This window comes from Equus przewalskii, chromosome 28 (assembly GCF_037783145.1).
Source record: "Equus przewalskii isolate Varuska chromosome 28, EquPr2, whole genome shotgun sequence".
NCBI classification, from domain to species: Eukaryota; Metazoa; Chordata; class Mammalia; order Perissodactyla; family Equidae; genus Equus; species Equus przewalskii.
In genome coordinates this window covers 1,518,812-1,536,974 of record NC_091858.1, presented here as the reverse complement: position 1 = coordinate 1,536,974, position 18,163 = coordinate 1,518,812, and the positions used below count along the sequence as shown (strand labels likewise).

At 44.7% G+C, this 18,163-nt stretch overlaps 1 protein-coding gene across 3 annotated transcripts in view; it reads right to left on the bottom strand.

Moving 5' to 3' along the window:
- SH2D4A (SH2 domain containing 4A) overlaps positions 1-18,163 on the bottom strand; it is a 64,528-nt gene that overhangs the window by 17,765 nt on the left and 28,600 nt on the right. For 2 of the 3 annotated variants that reach the window (XM_070598655.1, XM_070598656.1), the window contains exons 5-8: positions 8,781-8,861; positions 5,050-5,161; positions 3,146-3,356; positions 261-391 (exon numbers count right to left, since the gene is read on the bottom strand). In XM_070598655.1, the coding sequence (XP_070454756.1) occupies positions 261-391; positions 3,146-3,356; positions 5,050-5,161; positions 8,781-8,861 (535 nt within the window). The remainder of the gene's footprint in view (positions 1-260; positions 392-3,145; positions 3,357-5,049; positions 5,162-8,780; positions 8,862-18,163) is intronic. The other variant, XM_070598657.1, reaches the window with a different exon arrangement.

The window sequence follows — 18,163 nt, the reverse complement described above, 5'->3', positions numbered from 1 at the left end:
CCCACCCACCCAGTGGTGTTTTATTTGCGGGATAATTAATCCACAGTGCATGCAGCGACCATGACTGCTGATTGCTTTGAAAATGTCATGGGAATGCAGCTCAAAGAAACTCTGGAAAACTGCTTTGTGAAAATAATTTCAAAGACTCTTCTTGGGCAGCACAAATAAAAGGAAGCCTTTATTCTTTCTGCCTTCCTGGTGGATTCGCAGAGCTCATCCACCATCAGATGCGGCTCCATCGAGGGTACGTCTGCACTCACCATGGAACCAGGGAGCTATGGTGTCTGCCGTCTTCTGGTAGCCTGCTCGCAGTGGGAGCTGCTCTTCTCTAAACCATCGGATGATGTCCTCCTGGGCAGAGCTGGATGCTGTCCTCGTCACTCCCTGGTTTCTGTTAGTTATAAAACAGGCCTCCAAGTTAGATTTAGCTAATTTGAAAAAAATGCCTTTAAAAATCTTATATATATATATATATATATATATATATACACATACATACAGAGAGAGAGACAGAGGGAGGGAGGGAGGGAGGGAGACAGAAAGAGAGAATTATATATATTTGCAGATCTAACTGCATGGCTGAGCTAACGGGAGGCTGTGCCCCACAGGCTGCCATTACACAACTCCTCAAGAGCAGAAAACAGGAAGGAATCTAAATCTGTCACTTGTCCTTCCAGTTCTATAGGGCTAGTCGTGGGTATGACCTACTGCTGTGTTAACACATAGGCTTTAATTCATTTTTAATACAAATTAGATGCTCCATTAACTCCCAATTAAAATTTGAGAAAATAAGCATTAAAAAGTGAAATGCACTATTTTCCTAGAAAGCATGTACTTATAAACAAAAGAAATCAAATGCAATAAGATTAACTTCTTTCCTAACATTTTCATTACTTGATTTTCTCTTCTCTCTGTTCCCACTAACCTCCTTGATTTGCTTTCTTCTCTCCCACTTTGAAGAGGGTTACTTCTACTAGAAGACAGTCTTAGAAATGTAAAGTGTTTGAAGATTGGTACGAAAAACATATAGGCAGCAAAATTATTTTGAAATGAATTCATTAGCAGAACAGAACCTAAGTTCTGGGATGTCAGTTTCCATCACAAAAAGTGACATTCAATGTAATAAACATATTTCCACATCCCACACCCCAGCCCACTAATTCTGAGCAGAATTCAGTGTGAAAACAACGACGAGTCTGGATGCGCTACTGGAATGTCCCGTCGTGTAACTTATGGCTCCTTATGCTTTCTATGGTAATGTATGCTACCGTGAGTTACACGTGACATACACGTCACAAGTACATATATACACGCACATATGCATATTCATACATACATAGCATTTTGGAGAAAACAGCTTATAATCCTTGACTTTCCTGGGGAGCAGATACTGCACACACGTGAGATCACGTGATAAGTTCTTACTAGTTTTCAATTAGGTTGTTTTTCCTTGGGAAGTCTTTGGAAGTCAAACAAAAACTCCAAGGACAGCCAGTCTCTGTTTTCCTGGGCTGGCTCCCAGCTGACCTTGGTTATCATTGTTTAAAATCCCAGCCCTAAAACCAACCAGTCTGGCTGCTTCATAAGAAGCACTTCCTGCAAGTGTCTTAAGTTGGGAAAAATGAGCTAAGGGAGTACAGCTTAAAACAAGAATTGCTCTTATTAGAGGCCACCTTCACTGCTGTCAGTCACATACGGTGTGCTCTAAAAACATGAGGGCGAGGGCACATTACAGGTCATAGTCCCACCCTTGGAGCCTGGCGACCAGGAGCGGCACCTCAACAGCCCTGCGGCGACCTGTGGCGAAGGCCCACACAGACAGGCTGGGCGCTGCAGAGGGCCCTGCAGGAGCTCACACCTTTCTGACCCGGTCACAAAACTGTGGGACACCCGCTTACTGAGCGCCTTTCTTGTTTTGTTGTCTACAAGAAAGAAGTCATTCTCCAAACTGTCACTTTGTAGAGCATGGTCATTTAGTGTGGGTCCCCCGTCCCAAAATGGAACCTTCTAACTGAGTAAGCAGAGATGATTACAGCAGAGGAAAAGCCCACTTCACGTCTCCTTGAGGATAAATAGTGACTCTGAGCAAAGGGAGGTTTCTGTTTGCTTTTCACTTCTCCATACTCATAGCAGAGAAGTAATTTTAGTTTTTATTTCAGAAGGCAAGGCTGTTTCATTCAACCAATATTTGATTTCTCCTGGTTATTTTAAATATTATCCTTCTACATTTTAGAATATGAAAAAATTATATAATATAAATAACCAAGAAAAAATAATTTTATAACCAGTTAACATAAATGATGGGGATTCTACTGTGATATCACTATACTTTTCTTCAGGGATTTTCCAAAACAGTTTTGCCTAATTCCCCCGCAACCTAGGAGGCAAAGGTACCACTGTCACCAAACAGAAAGTTTATTCAAAAAACGAACATCTTCAAATTCTCAGCATAGGAGTTGGCCATGTACCCCAGAATGAGACCTACCATCACAGCTTTAATCCCTGGGCAACAGAAACGTGGCCCTAGTGATGAGGGAAGTCAGCACACCCTCGGGTTCCTTCTGTGACGTGCTTACTGCTGAGAGCGACACTGGGCACTGATGGCAGCCCGGGTGTTTCCTCTTCTCCCTCCCTCTGCTGGCTCTCTCGCTGCACTAGGTGCGGGTGGGCTTGGCCAGTGGCACAGGGAATTACTGAACTGGATGCCCATCTTCACTGAGTTCCTGGGTATATTAACTCTAACAACTGTGGATATTTCACAGATAAGAAGGCGAATGCCAGACCAGGGAGCTCAGGAAGACAGGCTTAGCGGTGAGGCTTGACGTACAGTCACGCACTGCATAACGACGTTATGCCAACAATGGACCACATACACGATGGTGGGCCCATAAGATTAGTACCATACGGCCTAGGTCTGTAGGAGGCCGTACCATCTAGGTACGTGTAAGTTCACTCTATGATGTTCACACAATGATGAAATCACCCAGTGACGTATTTCTCAGAACGTATCCCCGTCGTTAAGCAATGCGAGACTAATTACACAGGCAGCCAGCTGGCCTTCCACTTGCCATTGCCCGTCATGCCATTTGACTCTAATCCCCCCATTTCAACCGTTCTGCTTAAAGCCATCTGCGTGGCTTCTTACCTAAGAGGATTCTGAGGGTATCCCGCTGGGCTTAGGAACTGAGGCTTGGGTGGAAGAGGGGGTCTCCTGGGTTTCTGTGGAGCACCTGGGGGCCTCTGCAGTCCCTCGCTGCCTCTTCCTCTTTGGGCCCCTAGGGATAACCTCTTGTAGTCTTCCCGAGCTTGTTTAGCCAAGGAGCGTCTCTTCTCATCTGCTGCTTTGGATTTTCGCACTGGAAAAGCAAAGGCGTTTGAGAAAGGCCCTGTCAGCCCCCAAGACGGTCAGAAGAGCCAGCACTGCCGCTGGCGAGCAGAGCAGGCGCTCAGCCCATTCTGTCACCTGACGATAATGAGCCGCCACCATCAGACAGTTAGGGCCTGCGCGTGCACCACTGCCTGGCGCTCCCTGCGGATTCCTCTCTGCATAAGGGAGTTTGGCAACTTTCCGAGAGGGAGAGAGAAGCAAGAGGAGGAGGAAGTGACCAGATAGAAATGGAGAACCACATGTTCGAGGACTTCCTGCAGTTGGCAAGACTGAGTGACAAGTCACAGCCTGAGTGGGGATTCCATGCAGCAGGGTCTCTGAACAGTTAGAGGTGATGTCACTCCCTCGCATACTAAGTTCAGGATGCCATGTGCCCGGAGTCGCTAGCAAAGACTAGGCCTTCAGGAGTTCCTCGGTGGCTTGTGGCTGTGGACGGTGACAGAGCATTGCCAGGGCCACACTCAGAGCCCACTGTGAGCTGAACCAAATGTGAGTCAGTCTGCCAGGCCAAAAGATAAAGTGAGTGTTACCACAGAAAATCACAGAACACAAAGGTACACAAAAAGTACCCTAAGGCTGCCTTGTAATACTGCTTTGTAAAATAGAGGGTTTATTGTTTTGTTTTGTTTTTGTTTTAGCAACAAAGTGTTAACTTTGTTGTTAGAGAACTCCAATGCAGGATGAAAGAATAATTTTTATTGAATGTATTTACACTTCAGGCATATTGGTCAAATCCTGTCATGTTTGACTGCAAAGAGATGCCAAAAATGCTCCATTACACTAGGATTTCACTGCGTAGAAGTCACTGGATCTTGTAAATATTTTCATTTCACAAAACTGTCATTTTAACAGTGTTCACTGTAGAGGAACTAAAGATTAATTTAGGCTTCTCAGCATCCTGCAAATACTGCCTCTCCTATTCTCTTCCCCGAGCTGCCTCAAGGGATGATCTTTGTCAAGTCAGATGGAAACCCTAATCCTGTCTCAAACCTGAATTCGCCTGGCATTCCTGGGCTGCTCTGCTCTGCCTTCATCTGCGCTGACTTCCTCCTGAGATTTCTCTGTGGCAGTGCTAACTCAGGGTCAGGGTTGGGTCAGGGCATGGGAGAGATGCTGACACATCCCCTCTTATTCCTGTGCTCTTCTGACCACAAAGTTAAGATATGTTCACTGTTGGAAATTTAGAAAAATACAGAATGACGACAAGAAGAATTCAAATAACTAATCTCAAATCCCACCACGCCAAGAAAACTAAAGTTAACATGTTAACAACCTTCTGGTCGTTTTCCTTTACATACTTAAAGACATTTTTAAATAGGGATTTTCTTATATTGTTTTGTTTTTCTTCTCCAAGATAAAAACATATAAACACATTCCAAGGTCATAAAACACTCTTCCAAAGCATTTTTTTTCATAGCTATATACCGTTCCATCATAGAAATATGTCATAATTCTGAAGGTACAGAGATGAATTGAGACCTTTTCGGCTATTCAGCAAGTGGCTCGTAAAGCCTTTGGGCAATGACGTCGTGTTAGAACGTCTCTCCACGGCCACTTTAAGTGCAGTGACCACTTCCAGCACTTTAAGGCTAGATCATTTCAGTACGTGAAAGAATGGGCCTAGGGAGGCGAGGGTGGCCCAGAGGCCTCTGGGTACTCACAAGATGCCTGCCACTCTGAGTCTTCTTTCCAGTTCTTATAAATCTCCTTGGTTCTCTCTTCATCTATTTGTTTTATTTCTTCATCCTCTGTTTTCTTTGTAGATTCTTTCTTCTGTTTAAAAAACCAGACACAAACCCCAGTGAGTGACTCTGGCAGTTTTCTGAGAGGACACGGGCTCCTGGGACACTTGATTCCTCTTTAACTGCCTCTGGCCCCTGGGAAAGCATGGAGCCAGTGGGACCTGAAGCTGGCCCACCGCTACGTGGCCGTACAACCCCACAGCTGGTTACTAACCCTCTCAGGCTGCTTGCCTCTAAGTAAAATTAGAAAGTTAAAAGATACTTTGTAGGGTTATAATGAGAGTTAAATAATTTTAAAAAGTGCCTAGTACAGTGAGTAACAACTCAGTCAATGTTCATTTTCCTCAGACACAGCTCTTCTCTGCTTCAACTGAGTTCCCTGAAGTAGTGTGTAAATGCTGTCTCACGGCAGCAGCGTCAGGTTCCACAGAACAACGGCGCGATCCTGGAGCAGTGTCCGTGTGCACCCTCAAACCACCGGTCTGGAAGGGTGGTCCCTACGCGTGATTTTAGGGGCTCAAAAAGGTGGCTTAAGAAGCATCCTCTTTGAGAAGGGAAAATACAAAATAAGAAACATGAGTCTTCCTTTAAAAAGGAATTCATCTTTTTGTGTGTGCGGTAAAATATACAGAAAATAGAATTTGCCATCTTAAGCATTTTTAAGTGTATGGTTCTACGGCATCAAGTACATTCAAGGGAATTAGTTTTTAACTAGAGAAATCAACACACCAAATCACTTGACCTCAAAAGTTCCTGTTTATTTGGCTACAGCCTCCTGCGTGCTTGTGAGGAAGGTGAATTTACACTTGGTGAGCTAAAGAGAAGCCTCGGCTGGCTGGGGGCTGGGGGGGGGTCAGAGAGACGGACCTGCTTCGCTCTGCACCACAGAGACATCGGGTGGGTTTCTTTCATGCGTTCCTATAGAAAGACAGAGACCTTCTTGCTGTTCAATTATTTCACCACAACTAAAATATAAACCTTGATGCTGTGAAACTTGTTTTTAATCATCGTGGGAAGTCATAAATCATAGTTCTCACAGAACAGGGTGGTAATCACTTCAAATGTCACTAACTGTGTATTTATTGTTTTCATCTTTTTTCTTACATTCTAGAGCAGAGCCCCCTTTGTCTACCAATATTATAAAAAACAAAGAACAGCTTTTGGAGTTTGAAATGACTATTAAAATCTGCCATGCCCTTACTGAAGCTGTTTACAAACCTAAAATACATAGGAAATGCTGCTGGTACTTTCTAAGCTTAAACAGAAAAAAATTAAAAGTGGAGCATTGTCTTCCACATGCATGTTTTAAAATGATTAGAAATAATATAGTTACAGCATTGAACTATGATATCGTGGATATCGTTGCTTAGGAAAAGCACGAAGTTTACAAGGTGAGTCTACTTAAGGGAAAATATTAAGTCAATAATAATTCAGGTGGTACTTGGTTAATAAGACAGTACTCAAATGTCGGAGAGTGCGATACGGCCTATGCCTTTTCATCTGCGGTGTAATCATGTATGGGGAAAGGAGACAAAATTACTGAGTTTCACAGAGTAACAGCAGATGAGAGCTGGCCCTAACCGCTGTATTTATTCAAAGCAGCTAGAAAACTTTAGAACTTGTCCTGAGTTTCTGTAAGAATTCCTCCAGAAAATTTACTTTTAGCAAAATCTTTACAAGTTGATCTTTATTTAGAAAAGCGTTGTTCCTTCTTTAGAAGTGTCTGCTGGGAGCCTGCAGGTCCAGGAGGGGGACCGTGACCACGCTGGGAAAGTCCAGGTGAAGGCTGGCAGTGAGGCAGCAGGACTGAGGCTGGACACTGGCCCGGACGTCCAGGGCTCGAGCTGTCGAAACGTCTCCTACAGAACACCTCGTCTGGGCCTGTGGACGGAGACACGTCCCACGGCCCCGGGGCGGGAAGGGTCTGTTGCATTAGCTTTGTACCACACAGAGGCTTGGTAAGTGGCCTCTCATCCATTTGCTTGAATTCTGACGTAATTTCCTAAGGTGGAGAAGAAGGGATGAAATGGCACAGCCCGGGGCATTCTCGTGAGAGGGAGTGAAAGCTGTGGAAGCCTAGCTGTGTCACACCTAAAACGTCTGAGCGCCACTCATCTTGTCCACCCCTCAGTCTAGAGACAAGAAACCTCAGGCCCAGTCTAAACTCTGATGGACCTCAGACCTCAGACCACTTCTCTCTTCCATCTAAACTCACTCTCCGGATGATCTCATCTAGCATCCTGGCTGGAAATATCCCCTAGATACCAGTCCTCATGGAGGTCTGCAGGGTCTCTCTGCCCCCCTCTGCCTTCTCCTGCCCTGACTGCTCTGCCGCTCCTTGACCAAGTCAAGTGGGCTCTTGCCTCTGTGCGTCTATACGTGCTCTTCCTTTGGCCTGCAAAATACTCTCCCCAGCCATCCGCACAGCTCCTGCCCTCATTCCTTCAGGTCTCTACTCCAGTATCGCCTTCGCAGAGCGGCCCTCTCAGTGTAAATGATAAGAAACCAGTTCCCACTCTCCAGCATTCCTCAGCTCCCTTATCCTGCATTATTCTGATCCACAGCGCTTATGACAATTCAAAGAAATGGTTACCATCTGTCTCCCCACCTGGAACTCAAGCTTCCTGAGGACTGGGACTTTAGCTGTTTTGTTCACTGTGTCTCCAATGCCCGTGACAGTGCCCAGAACATAGGAGAAACGCAATAAAAATTGGTTGAATGAACACAAAGATCCTTCGTCTTTCTCATCTGTCCTCATTTAAGATAATACAACGTAATCTGGGCAGCGTTATTGAAAATGTCCTTTAGATGCTTCATGCTGCTGTTTTAGAAAGAGGTACGTATTATATCAGCAGTTTGCGCACTGGGATGACAGCTCCAAAAGTCCAGCACAATCCCTTTAAGTCTCAGACATGTGAGCTCTCCCATTCATGCAGGTCCCTAGAGAGGAGTCAGGGAGTCGATCGTCTGCAGGAACGTGGGCCTTGGGGCTGGCCTCTACCACGGCCCCAGTCTCAGGCCTGTGGTCACTCAGAACCTTCTTTTTGTAGTCTCGTATCTTACCTACTTTTTCAGACTTTCTACAGGTCAAATCCTACTATGGTTTCCAAGTGCCAGTCTACGGCTCGTTTATTGTGAGCGATGTACAGTAACAATCTAGACGATGGAGGAAGCGGACTCAAGCGTCTGGATGGACGCGAGCGAGATCTGAGTGCCCGAAGGAGCTCCTGCACAGTGGACATGGATGGCACAAGAGACTGCTTATCGTAAAGGGACAGATTCACAGAAACAACGAACACACGAGGAACTTGATCTGAACTCACTATTTCTGCAAGTTCAGTGCTTCATCTGTCGCTCTGAAATCAGCCCTCAGTGTTGCCAGCAGCCCAGTACTGTCTCTGTTTTAGATCTTCTGTGAGGAGGGTCGTAGGTATGTCTTGGCCTCTGTTTTTTCCATGATACTCAAGACTTCCAACTCCAGATAAACAGGTAAAGATAAATAGCTATTTCACAAGCTTTTAACGACAGACCTCACGTTCTGCTGCTTAATATCATTTCTGCATGAGACTAATAGACCAATTTAGTATTTAGTAAACATAGTGGAAATGGCTATGCATTTAGTCCCCTGAAGACAGAATTGAGTCTTTTACCTGGTGAAATCCATATGCCTTCATACGATTGATAGAATCTGCCAACATCTGTTGAATATTTCTTGAGGAACTGGAGGGTGACTAGAAATTAAATGAAACACATTTTTATACCATTTAGAGCTTCAGTGCAATTTCAGAAGATAATCTGTAAACGCATTTCCTCATTTCAATGTTCCCTAATGCTGCCCCCACCCTCACAACTGGATCCACCAGCCCCTGAATTCCTGAGCCAGTCATGACCAAGGCGGCAGGCATGGGAAGCCTCAGCCTCCCCACTCAGTAGGGCTTCCAAGAGCCTGGAGCTGGTGGTTTGCTCATTACAAGTAAGTGTCTGGGTCTTGCTCCCAGCTGCGCTGGGCCCCTGGGATGACTTCTAGACATCAACATGACTCTGTAATTCAAATTCTCTTCTTCCTCTCTTAATCCCTGCTCTAACCTATCCCCTGTTCCAGTTCAGACCAGAGAAATGCTTAGTCTCTGCCACATAACTGCATATGCCTTGCTCCCTGTCTAGGACTGGAGGCATGCCTGGAATACTGTTTGGTGCCTGGGAGGCCTGCCCACTTTCCCTGCCTGATCACATTCCTCCTCTCTCCTCCCCCTGCCCTGTCACCCAGCACAGCATCTAGGTTTCTGCTGCTCTAGATGGATTTCCCAGGAGGCAACACCTGTCAGTGGGGTTCCCAGATCCATTGTCTGATTCCCCTGGTGTCATTCCCGCCGGCCACATGCCAACCCCTCTGGCATTGTGACCAAGCTGGCATATCACACAGGGCGCCTCAAGACCAGGTCAGTTACACATGTCCCCGTCACCCTGTCCCTGGCCTAAATGCAGAGTCTGGGCCAAGTCCCAGCATGGGCCACAAAGGCCCTGGATGGCTCCACATAGCCATCCACAACCCACATTACCATCACTATGTGCCTTATGTGTGATCAGAAACTGGCTGCAAATTTTCAGCAAAAAGTTGATAGCAAGATTCATTGTGGAGCACTTTAAGGCCATTACTATGCCATGTAATAAACCAGGATGGCTACCTCAATTCTGCCCTTCTTTTACAGTAGCTGGGCATGTGGCTACCCGGCTACACTGCGTTTCCCAGCTGCCCTAACAGTTAGGTGTGCCACGTGAATACGTTATCTCCAATATAAGGCAGGCGATAACTGGTATTTCTATCTGGCCCTTAAAATCTCCTTCACGCACGCCTCCAGGCCACTTGCCCCTTCCTTTGGGCTGGAATGGTGATAGCAGTCATGCTACCACTAAAGACAACCGAGCCATCAGAAGCCTGAGTCCCTGAATGACGGTGTGGACCTGAGCCCCCCTGTACCAGAGCACCCATCCTGGGTGTGCTGAGGGAGAAAGATGAACTTCTCCTGTGTTTTAGCCATTGCTTTTTTGGTCTACAGTTGTGCATCACTTAACAACAGGGACACGTTCTGAGAAACGCGTCATCAGGTGACCTCGTCGTGTGAACATCAGAGAGTGCACTCACACAAACCTGGACGGTGTAGCTCACTACACACCTGGGCTATACGGCATAGCCTATTGCTCCCAGGCCACAGACTTGCACAGTATGCTACTGTACTGAATACTGCCGGCAACTGTAACACAGTGGTAAGCTAAACATATCTAAGCAGAAAAAATACAGTGTAAATGACAAAAAATGGTACACTTCTATAGGGCACTCACCACGAATGGAGCCTGCAGGACTGGAAGTTGCTCTGGGTGAGTCAGTGAGAGAGTGGGGAGTGAATATGAAGGCCTAGGACGTTACTGTGCGCTACGGTAGACTTTAAAAACACCACACCTAGGTTACATTAAATTTATTAAAAAAATTTTTTTCTTCAATAACAGTTAACCTTAGCTTACTGTAACTATTTTGCTTTATACAGTTTTTAATTTTTTAAACTTTTCGACTCTTTTGTAACAACACAGCTTAAAACACAAACACACTGTACACTGTACAAAAATATTTTCTTTCTTTCTTTCTTTTTTTTTTTGAGGAAGATTAGCCCTGAGCTAACTGCTGCCAATCCTCCTCTTTTTGCTGACGAAGACTGGCCCTGAGCTAACATCTGTGCCCATCTTCCTCTACTTTATACGTGGGACGCCTACCACAGCATGGCTTGCCAAGCAGTGCCATGTCCGCACCCAGGATCCAAACTGGCAAACCCCGGGGCCGGGCCGCCGAAGCAGAAAGTGCACACTTAACACCTGTGCCTCCGGGCTGGCCCCATTTTCTTTCTTTATATCCTCCTTCTATGAGCTTTTTTCTATTTTAAAAATTTTTTATTTTTCCTTACTTTTTAAACTTTCTTGTTAAAAACTAAGATAAAAACGCACATCAGCCTAGGCCCACAAAGGATCAGGATCATCAGCATCACTGTCTTCCATCTCCACATCTTGTCCCACTGGAAGGTTTTCAGGGGCAATGACACGCATGGAGCTGTCATCTCCTGTGATAACAATGCCTTCTTCTGGAACACCTCCTGAAGGACCTGCCTGAGGCTCTTCTCGAGGAGGTGTCACTCTTTTCAGAAGTGTGTCCATGGTAGTTTGGTTTGTTCCTTTTTCTCATCATAGATTTGCTTGTAAGCAGATAATGTACCAAGAACATTCCTTTCTATTACTGAAAACCTTTTGGTGTTGGGGTCCATGTTTTCAAACTCTTAAGGAGCTGGTTGAGGTCTGCAAAAGCTTCTGCTAAACCCTTCACTGTGAATCTTCTCGGGGGTTCTTCTTTTTCTTCTCCTGCAGTTTCCTTTCCTCTTGCCTCTTCTTCAGCTCTGCATTCCTGCTCCAGTTCCAGCAACCCTTCATGAGTTGGTCCCTCAGGAAGCACCTCTAGGAGCTCCCCGGTGTCATCCTCACCCACACCCAGGGTAGAGCTGTTTGCCATCTCAACCACGGCCTTGTTGGTTTTTGCAGCATCCTCATCCTTGGCAAATCCTTTGAAGTCACAGATGATCCTCGAGTGTCTTCTTCCAGATGCCATTCGTACACTCCTTGGTGACACCACCCCAAGCACAAGCAAGGTTCTTGATGCAGTCAGAGATGTTGCAATCCTTCCAGAACTACCTCAGTGTCTTCTCAGTGTCTTCCTTAGTTGCAGCAACAGCCTGGGCAAAGGTCCTCTTCAGGTAGTAGGTCTTAAAAGCTGCTATAACTCTGATCCATTGGTTGGATCAAAGCAGTGGTGTTTGAAGGGAGAAACACCACTTTGATATTGGGAAGAAGATCACCAATAAAAGGAGGATGTCTGGGAGCATTATCAACAAAACCCAAAATCTTGACAGGTATTTTCTTCTCCAAACAGTACTTCTCTGTTTTTCTGCCACAGCAATTCAGGAGGGCATCTTGGAAGAGGAGCTGGGTCATCCATGACTTCTTATTGCTCCTGTAGTGCACCAGCAGTGTGTGCTTACTGATACGTCTGAAGGTCCTGGGGTCTCACTGTGCTAGATGAGATAGGGTTTCAATTTGTAGCCTGCAACATTGCCCCCAAGCAAGACTGTTATCCTGTCCTTAAAAGCCTTGAAACCTGGCACTGACGTGCCCTCCTTGTGGATGAAAGTCCTTTCAGGCATCCGTTTCCAGAATAGGGAGGCTTCATCCATATTGAACATTTGCTCTGGAAGGTAATTTTCCTCCACAATTTGGAAATCTAGGGTTTCCAAAAATTCTTCAGCTGCCTTCGCATCAGCACTTGTAGACTCACCACTCACTTTCACACTATGTAATGAACAACACTTCTCAAGCAGTTTAAATTACTCGGAACTAGCAGTAAATGCAACATCGTAGTTGGGCCCAGCCTTTTCTTTCAACATCACAGACAAACTTTTGGCTTTGGCGTGATCATCATGTTACTGAGAGGGATATGCTTCTGTGTCTGGTCTTCAGTCCAGCTCATTAGAAGTTTCTCCACGTCTGATTTAGGCCCTTGTTAGTCTTCTTGCCTTCAATGAAGCAGCTCCTTTAACAGCTTCCATCATTTTATTCTTGTTCTTCAAGATCATAGCTAGGGTGGAATGGGACACGCCTGACTAGTGAGCAATAACCATCACTGATTTTCCACCTTTGTAGTCCTTAATCACTTTTAGTTTTGTTTCCAGGTCAATCACTCAATATGGTCTCTTACCGGCAACATTGGCAGTGGATTTTGTATGATAAGGGGCCATGATGAACAAAACAATGGGAGGTTAGTCAACCACAAGAGAAAATGACGCAATCAAGAGATGCAGTAAACACAAGGTGTGTGAGGCTGCTGCTGGCATAACACTGCATACTGTTTTACAGTAAGCTTTTTTTAATAAGTAGAAAGAGTACACTGTAGAATAACCATAAAAGTATAGTAAATACATAAACCAGTAACAGTTGTTTATTGCCAAGTGTTATGCACTGTACATAACTGTATGTGCTGTACTTTATACGACCGGCAGCACAGCGGGTTTGTTTACAGCAGCATCACCACACACGTGAGTAATGTGTGGCGCTACGATGTTACGATGGCTGTGACGTCACCAGGCAGTAGGAACTCTTCAGCTCCATCATAATCTTATGGGACCGCAGTCGTATATGCAGTCTGTCGTTGACAGAAACGTCATTATGCGGCACATGACTATATTACAAAAGTTGAGTCTATCTCAGCTGATAAAACTGCCCACAACAATTGCAAGTGATACTTCAAGCTCTCTGCCGAGACTGTTTACTAATCATGGGGACTGCTATTAACACTAAGTCCACTGATGGCCACTAGTCCCTGAAGGCCTATTATGACCAGACGCCATGTTAGCGACTTTGCTAGTGTTATTTTTACTCCTCACAACATCTCTGATGGATGGGAAACATAATACTCAATTTTCAGATAAAGAAAGTGGATCTCTGAGGAGTGGTGTAGCTTACACTCAGCTGGCTTGTGCTAGAGTTTATGCTTTTCCACTATGTCAACATTGTCATTTAGGAAAATGAGTTGTAGGTCACCAGATTTCTTATGCTTATTATTTGGCAAAGATTACTTTCATTAGAATCCTGTAGGTTTCACAACTGCTACTTACCACATTCTGTCTCACTTTCTTCTTATTTTAATATTATAAAAGGATACAGAGCTGCTCTGCACCCAAAGCAGAACAGTCACCCGGCCCTCTATTTATGAACAGGCGAGAACTGTTCCAACAAGCTTTGTGTACGTCTGTCTGTTCCAAAGCATCACTTTGCACAAAGGATCAGTTTCTTCTATGTGAAAATTAGGAGGCGGGGGATCGTCCTCGCTGACCCTTCCTCAGGTGCTGTGGATAAGGCTCCAGCTGCGCCAGCTGCGTCCCAGACTCTCCCTGGTCTGTTTCAGCAGGACCCGGACCTGTGCGGCCAGCAGAGCTCCAGACCAGGGTGTTGTCAGCAGCACCTCCACCACGCTCAGCCTCTAAGCTCCGGAGCAAACTGTTGGTTGTTTCCTGAATTAGTATCAGGCTAACGGGCATCTGACACTGCTTTTCTAAGCTATCTTCCAACGTGTCATCTACTTTGTCAACTGTGTTTCCCCCATCACTTGCCTATTACTGTCATCTGCATGGGTATAACACTTGAAACAGTGTGAGTTATTCCTTGTCCCTTAGAAGTATTCCTTCAGCTGAACTATTCATCTCATATAGACACACAACACTGTTTTCTCACCACTGGCTTTTTTTTATCTTAATTTTTTTCTTTCATTGTCCTATGCCTTTTCTTACTAGCACTTTCAACACGCTGACTGCTTTTGCTCTTATGAGATGTGATGGGGTTATTAATATCTCGAAATAACTCAAAACCATGCGCCGACACATGAACCAAAAAGGACATGAGGCTGGGCACTAAAGGGACCACTGTGACCTTCAGCCCCACCTACTGGTGCCAGTGAGAGTTGACGTCCTTTCCTTGAAGCTTTCGGTTTTGTTGCAGCAGACCAAAGCTCATAAGTTAGGTTTTTGAGAGGAAAAGTTAGCATAAGTAATTGATTAGGTTAACAACCTCCCTAGAGATCAATACCCCTATTCAAGTACTTTGATATGTCTAAGACTCTAAAACTAACACACACTAAGAATCACATTTATAAAAATTTTAATTTTCAAGATGAACCAAGATTTGCCACTATCCCAGTGTTAAAATAATATGAAGAACTTAACTAAGCCTTGTGTAGAGTAGGTCCATTCGGAAACGCTTACGTGTTCTACACACCCATGAAATACACCAAGTGCAAGGCAAAAGACTGAAAACAGTGTGACCCAAAAGAGATTTCCTTTATCAAAACAGCCAGATCAGTGGCTCAGAAGTGATCATTCATGACGCCAGTACCAGAGGAAGATGACCTGAGGAGCCCTGCTGCCACTCGGACCGGGCATCCCAGAGCGCAGAGGCGGTTTCCTGCAGCGGGGGCCAGGCCTCCCCGAAGCTCCCACATGACGCTGTGTTCCAGGGAATATGTTCTCTAGTTACTCCTATTTGCAGCACAAGACAGGGAGGAAAAGTACCCACCTACCTGCATAACTTTGCTTACACAGCACTTTCAAGTCCAACACATCATTTACTTTCATATTGACCCTCTAAGGGTGTCAAAGCAGCTACTGTCCCTTTACCAAAGAGGTAAGTGACCTGTTAGTAGGTGGAAAAGCAGGGACTGAAACCCATGTCCTCTCCATGTCTATGGCCTGCTCCTTTTGTGGGGGGACCCAGAGGGAACATATGTCTGTCCTCACACCAGGAAGCCATGCAGTCACCTGCCATCGGCTACATTACAGAGACTTCTGCTGAAACCTTATGGACAGAGTGAACGCAATCTCATCTGCTTCCTATTTAAAAATAAAAACTGCCTCAAAATATTTATTAACCAAAACAATAAAGTGAGTCACATGAATTTTTTGGTTTCCCAGAGCATATAAAATTATATTTACACTATCCTCTAGTCTATTAAGTGTGTAATAGCATATGTCTAAATAACAATGTACATACCATAATTAAAAAGTGCTTTATTCCTAAAAAATGCTAACCATCATCTGAGGCTTCAGCAAATTGTAATCTTTTTGCTGGTGGAGGGTCTTGCCTCAATGTTGACAGCTGCTGACTGATCAGGGTGGTGGCTGCTGAAGGTTGGGGCTGTGTGGCAATTTCTTAAAATAAGACAACAACCAAGTCTGCCACACTGATTGACTCCTCCTTTCATGAATGGTTTCTCTGTAGCCTGTGATGCTGTTTGATAGCATTTTACCCGCAGCAGAACTTCTTTCAAAATTGGGGTCAGTCCTCTCAAACCCCGCTGCTGCTTTATCAACTAAGTTTATGTCATGTTCTAAATCCTCTGTTGTCATTTCAACAGTCTTCACAGCATCTTCACCAGGAGTAGATTCCATCTCAAGAAACTCCTTTCTTTGCTCATCGATGAGAAGCAACTGCTCATCCGTTAAAGATTTATCATGAGATTGCAGCAATTCGGTCACGGCTTCAGGCTCCAGCTATAATTCTAGTTCTCTTGCTGTTCCCACCACGTCTACAGTTACTTCCCACACTGAAGTCCTGAACCCTCAAAGTCACCCATGAGGGTTGGAATCAACTTCTTCCAAACTCCTGTTATTGCTGATATTTTGGCTTCTTCCCACGAATCATGGATGTTCTTAATGGCATCTAGAATGGTGAATCCTTTCCAGATTTTTTCAGATGCTGTGTTAGCAGGTATGAAAACAACATTACTCTCATTGTACATCTCAATCAGAGCTCTGAGTGACAGGGCACTGTCAATGAGCAGTAATATTTTGAAAGGAATCTTTTTTTGAGCCATAGGTCTCAACAGTGGGCTTAAAATATTCAGTAAACCATGTTGTAAAGAGATGTGCTGTCATCGAGGCTTTGTTGTTCCATTTACAGAGCACAGGCAGAGTAGATTTAACAGAACTCTTAAGGGCCCCAGGATTTTCAGAATGGGAAATGAGCACTGGCTTCAACTTAGAGTCACCAGCTGTGTTAGCCCCTGACAAGAGAGTCAGCCTGTCCTTTGAAGTTCTGAAGCCAGGGACTGACTTCTCCTCTCCAGCTATCAAAGTCCTAGATGGCATCTTCTTCCAACAGAAGGCTGTTTCGTCTACACTGAAAATCTGTTTCAGGATGGCTGCCTTCCTTGGTTATCTCAGCCAGATGTCCTGGAGAACTGGCTGCAGCTTCTACGTCAGCACTTGCTGCCTCGCCTTGCACTCTAATGTGACGGAGATGGCTTCTTTCCTTAAACCTCATGAGCCGACCTCTGCTAGCTTCAAACTTTGCTTCTGCAGCTTCTTCACCTCTCCCAGCCTTCACAGAATTGAAGAGAGTCAGGGCCTTTCTGTGGATTAGACTTTGGCTGAAGGGAGTGTTGTGGCTGGTTTGATCTTCTATCCAGACCACTAAAGCTTCCTCCGTATCAGCGAGAAGGCTGTTGCACTTTCTTATCATTCGTGTGCTCACTGGAGTAGCACATTTAATTTCCTTCAAGAACTTCCTTTGCATTCACAACCTGGCTAGCTGGTGCAAGAGGCCTAGCTTATGGCCTCTCTTGGCTTTCAACACGCCTTCCTTGCTAAGCTGAATCATTTCTAGCTTTTGATTTAAAGTAAGAGACATGCGACTCTTCCTTTCACATGAACACTCAGAGGCCATGGTAGGGTTATTAATGCCTCATTTCAGTACTGTGGTGTCTCTGGGAACAGGGAGGTCCAAGGAGAGGGAGAGAGATGGGGAAACAGCTGTTTGGTGAAGCAGTCAGAACACACACAACATCTATCGACGAAGACTGGCCATTCATATATGCAGTTCTCGGCACTCCAAAACAATTACAATAGTAACATCAAAGATCACTGACCGCAGATCACAGTAACAAATATAATAATAATGAAGAAGTTTGAAATATTGTGAGAATTACCAAAATGCGACACAGAGACACCAAGTGAGCAAATGCTGTTAGAAAAATGGTGCTGACACACTTGCTCAATGCAGGGTTGCCACAAACCTTCAATTTGTAAAAAAAAAACCAATTTCTGCAAACCACAATAAAGCAAAGTGTAATAAAATGAGATATGCCTGTACGTATAATTACTGCTACACTTAGAAATAAGGCAATTCAAATCTCCATAAGCACTTGGGTTACCAAAAGATGCTGTTAGCAACACTGATATTACACAATTACAAATTATATTTACCCAGAGACTGTGTCATATGAAGATTATTCTAATTATATTCACTTTTAAAACTGATTTGAAAAATGGTTCATTCTGCTTTCTAACTTGATATTCACTCTGTTTAAAAGCAGGACTAGGCAATCAAATGCCAAGCACCTTGAATTGCAACTAAACCAGAAAGCTCCAATAAACAGAACATTTCTAACACT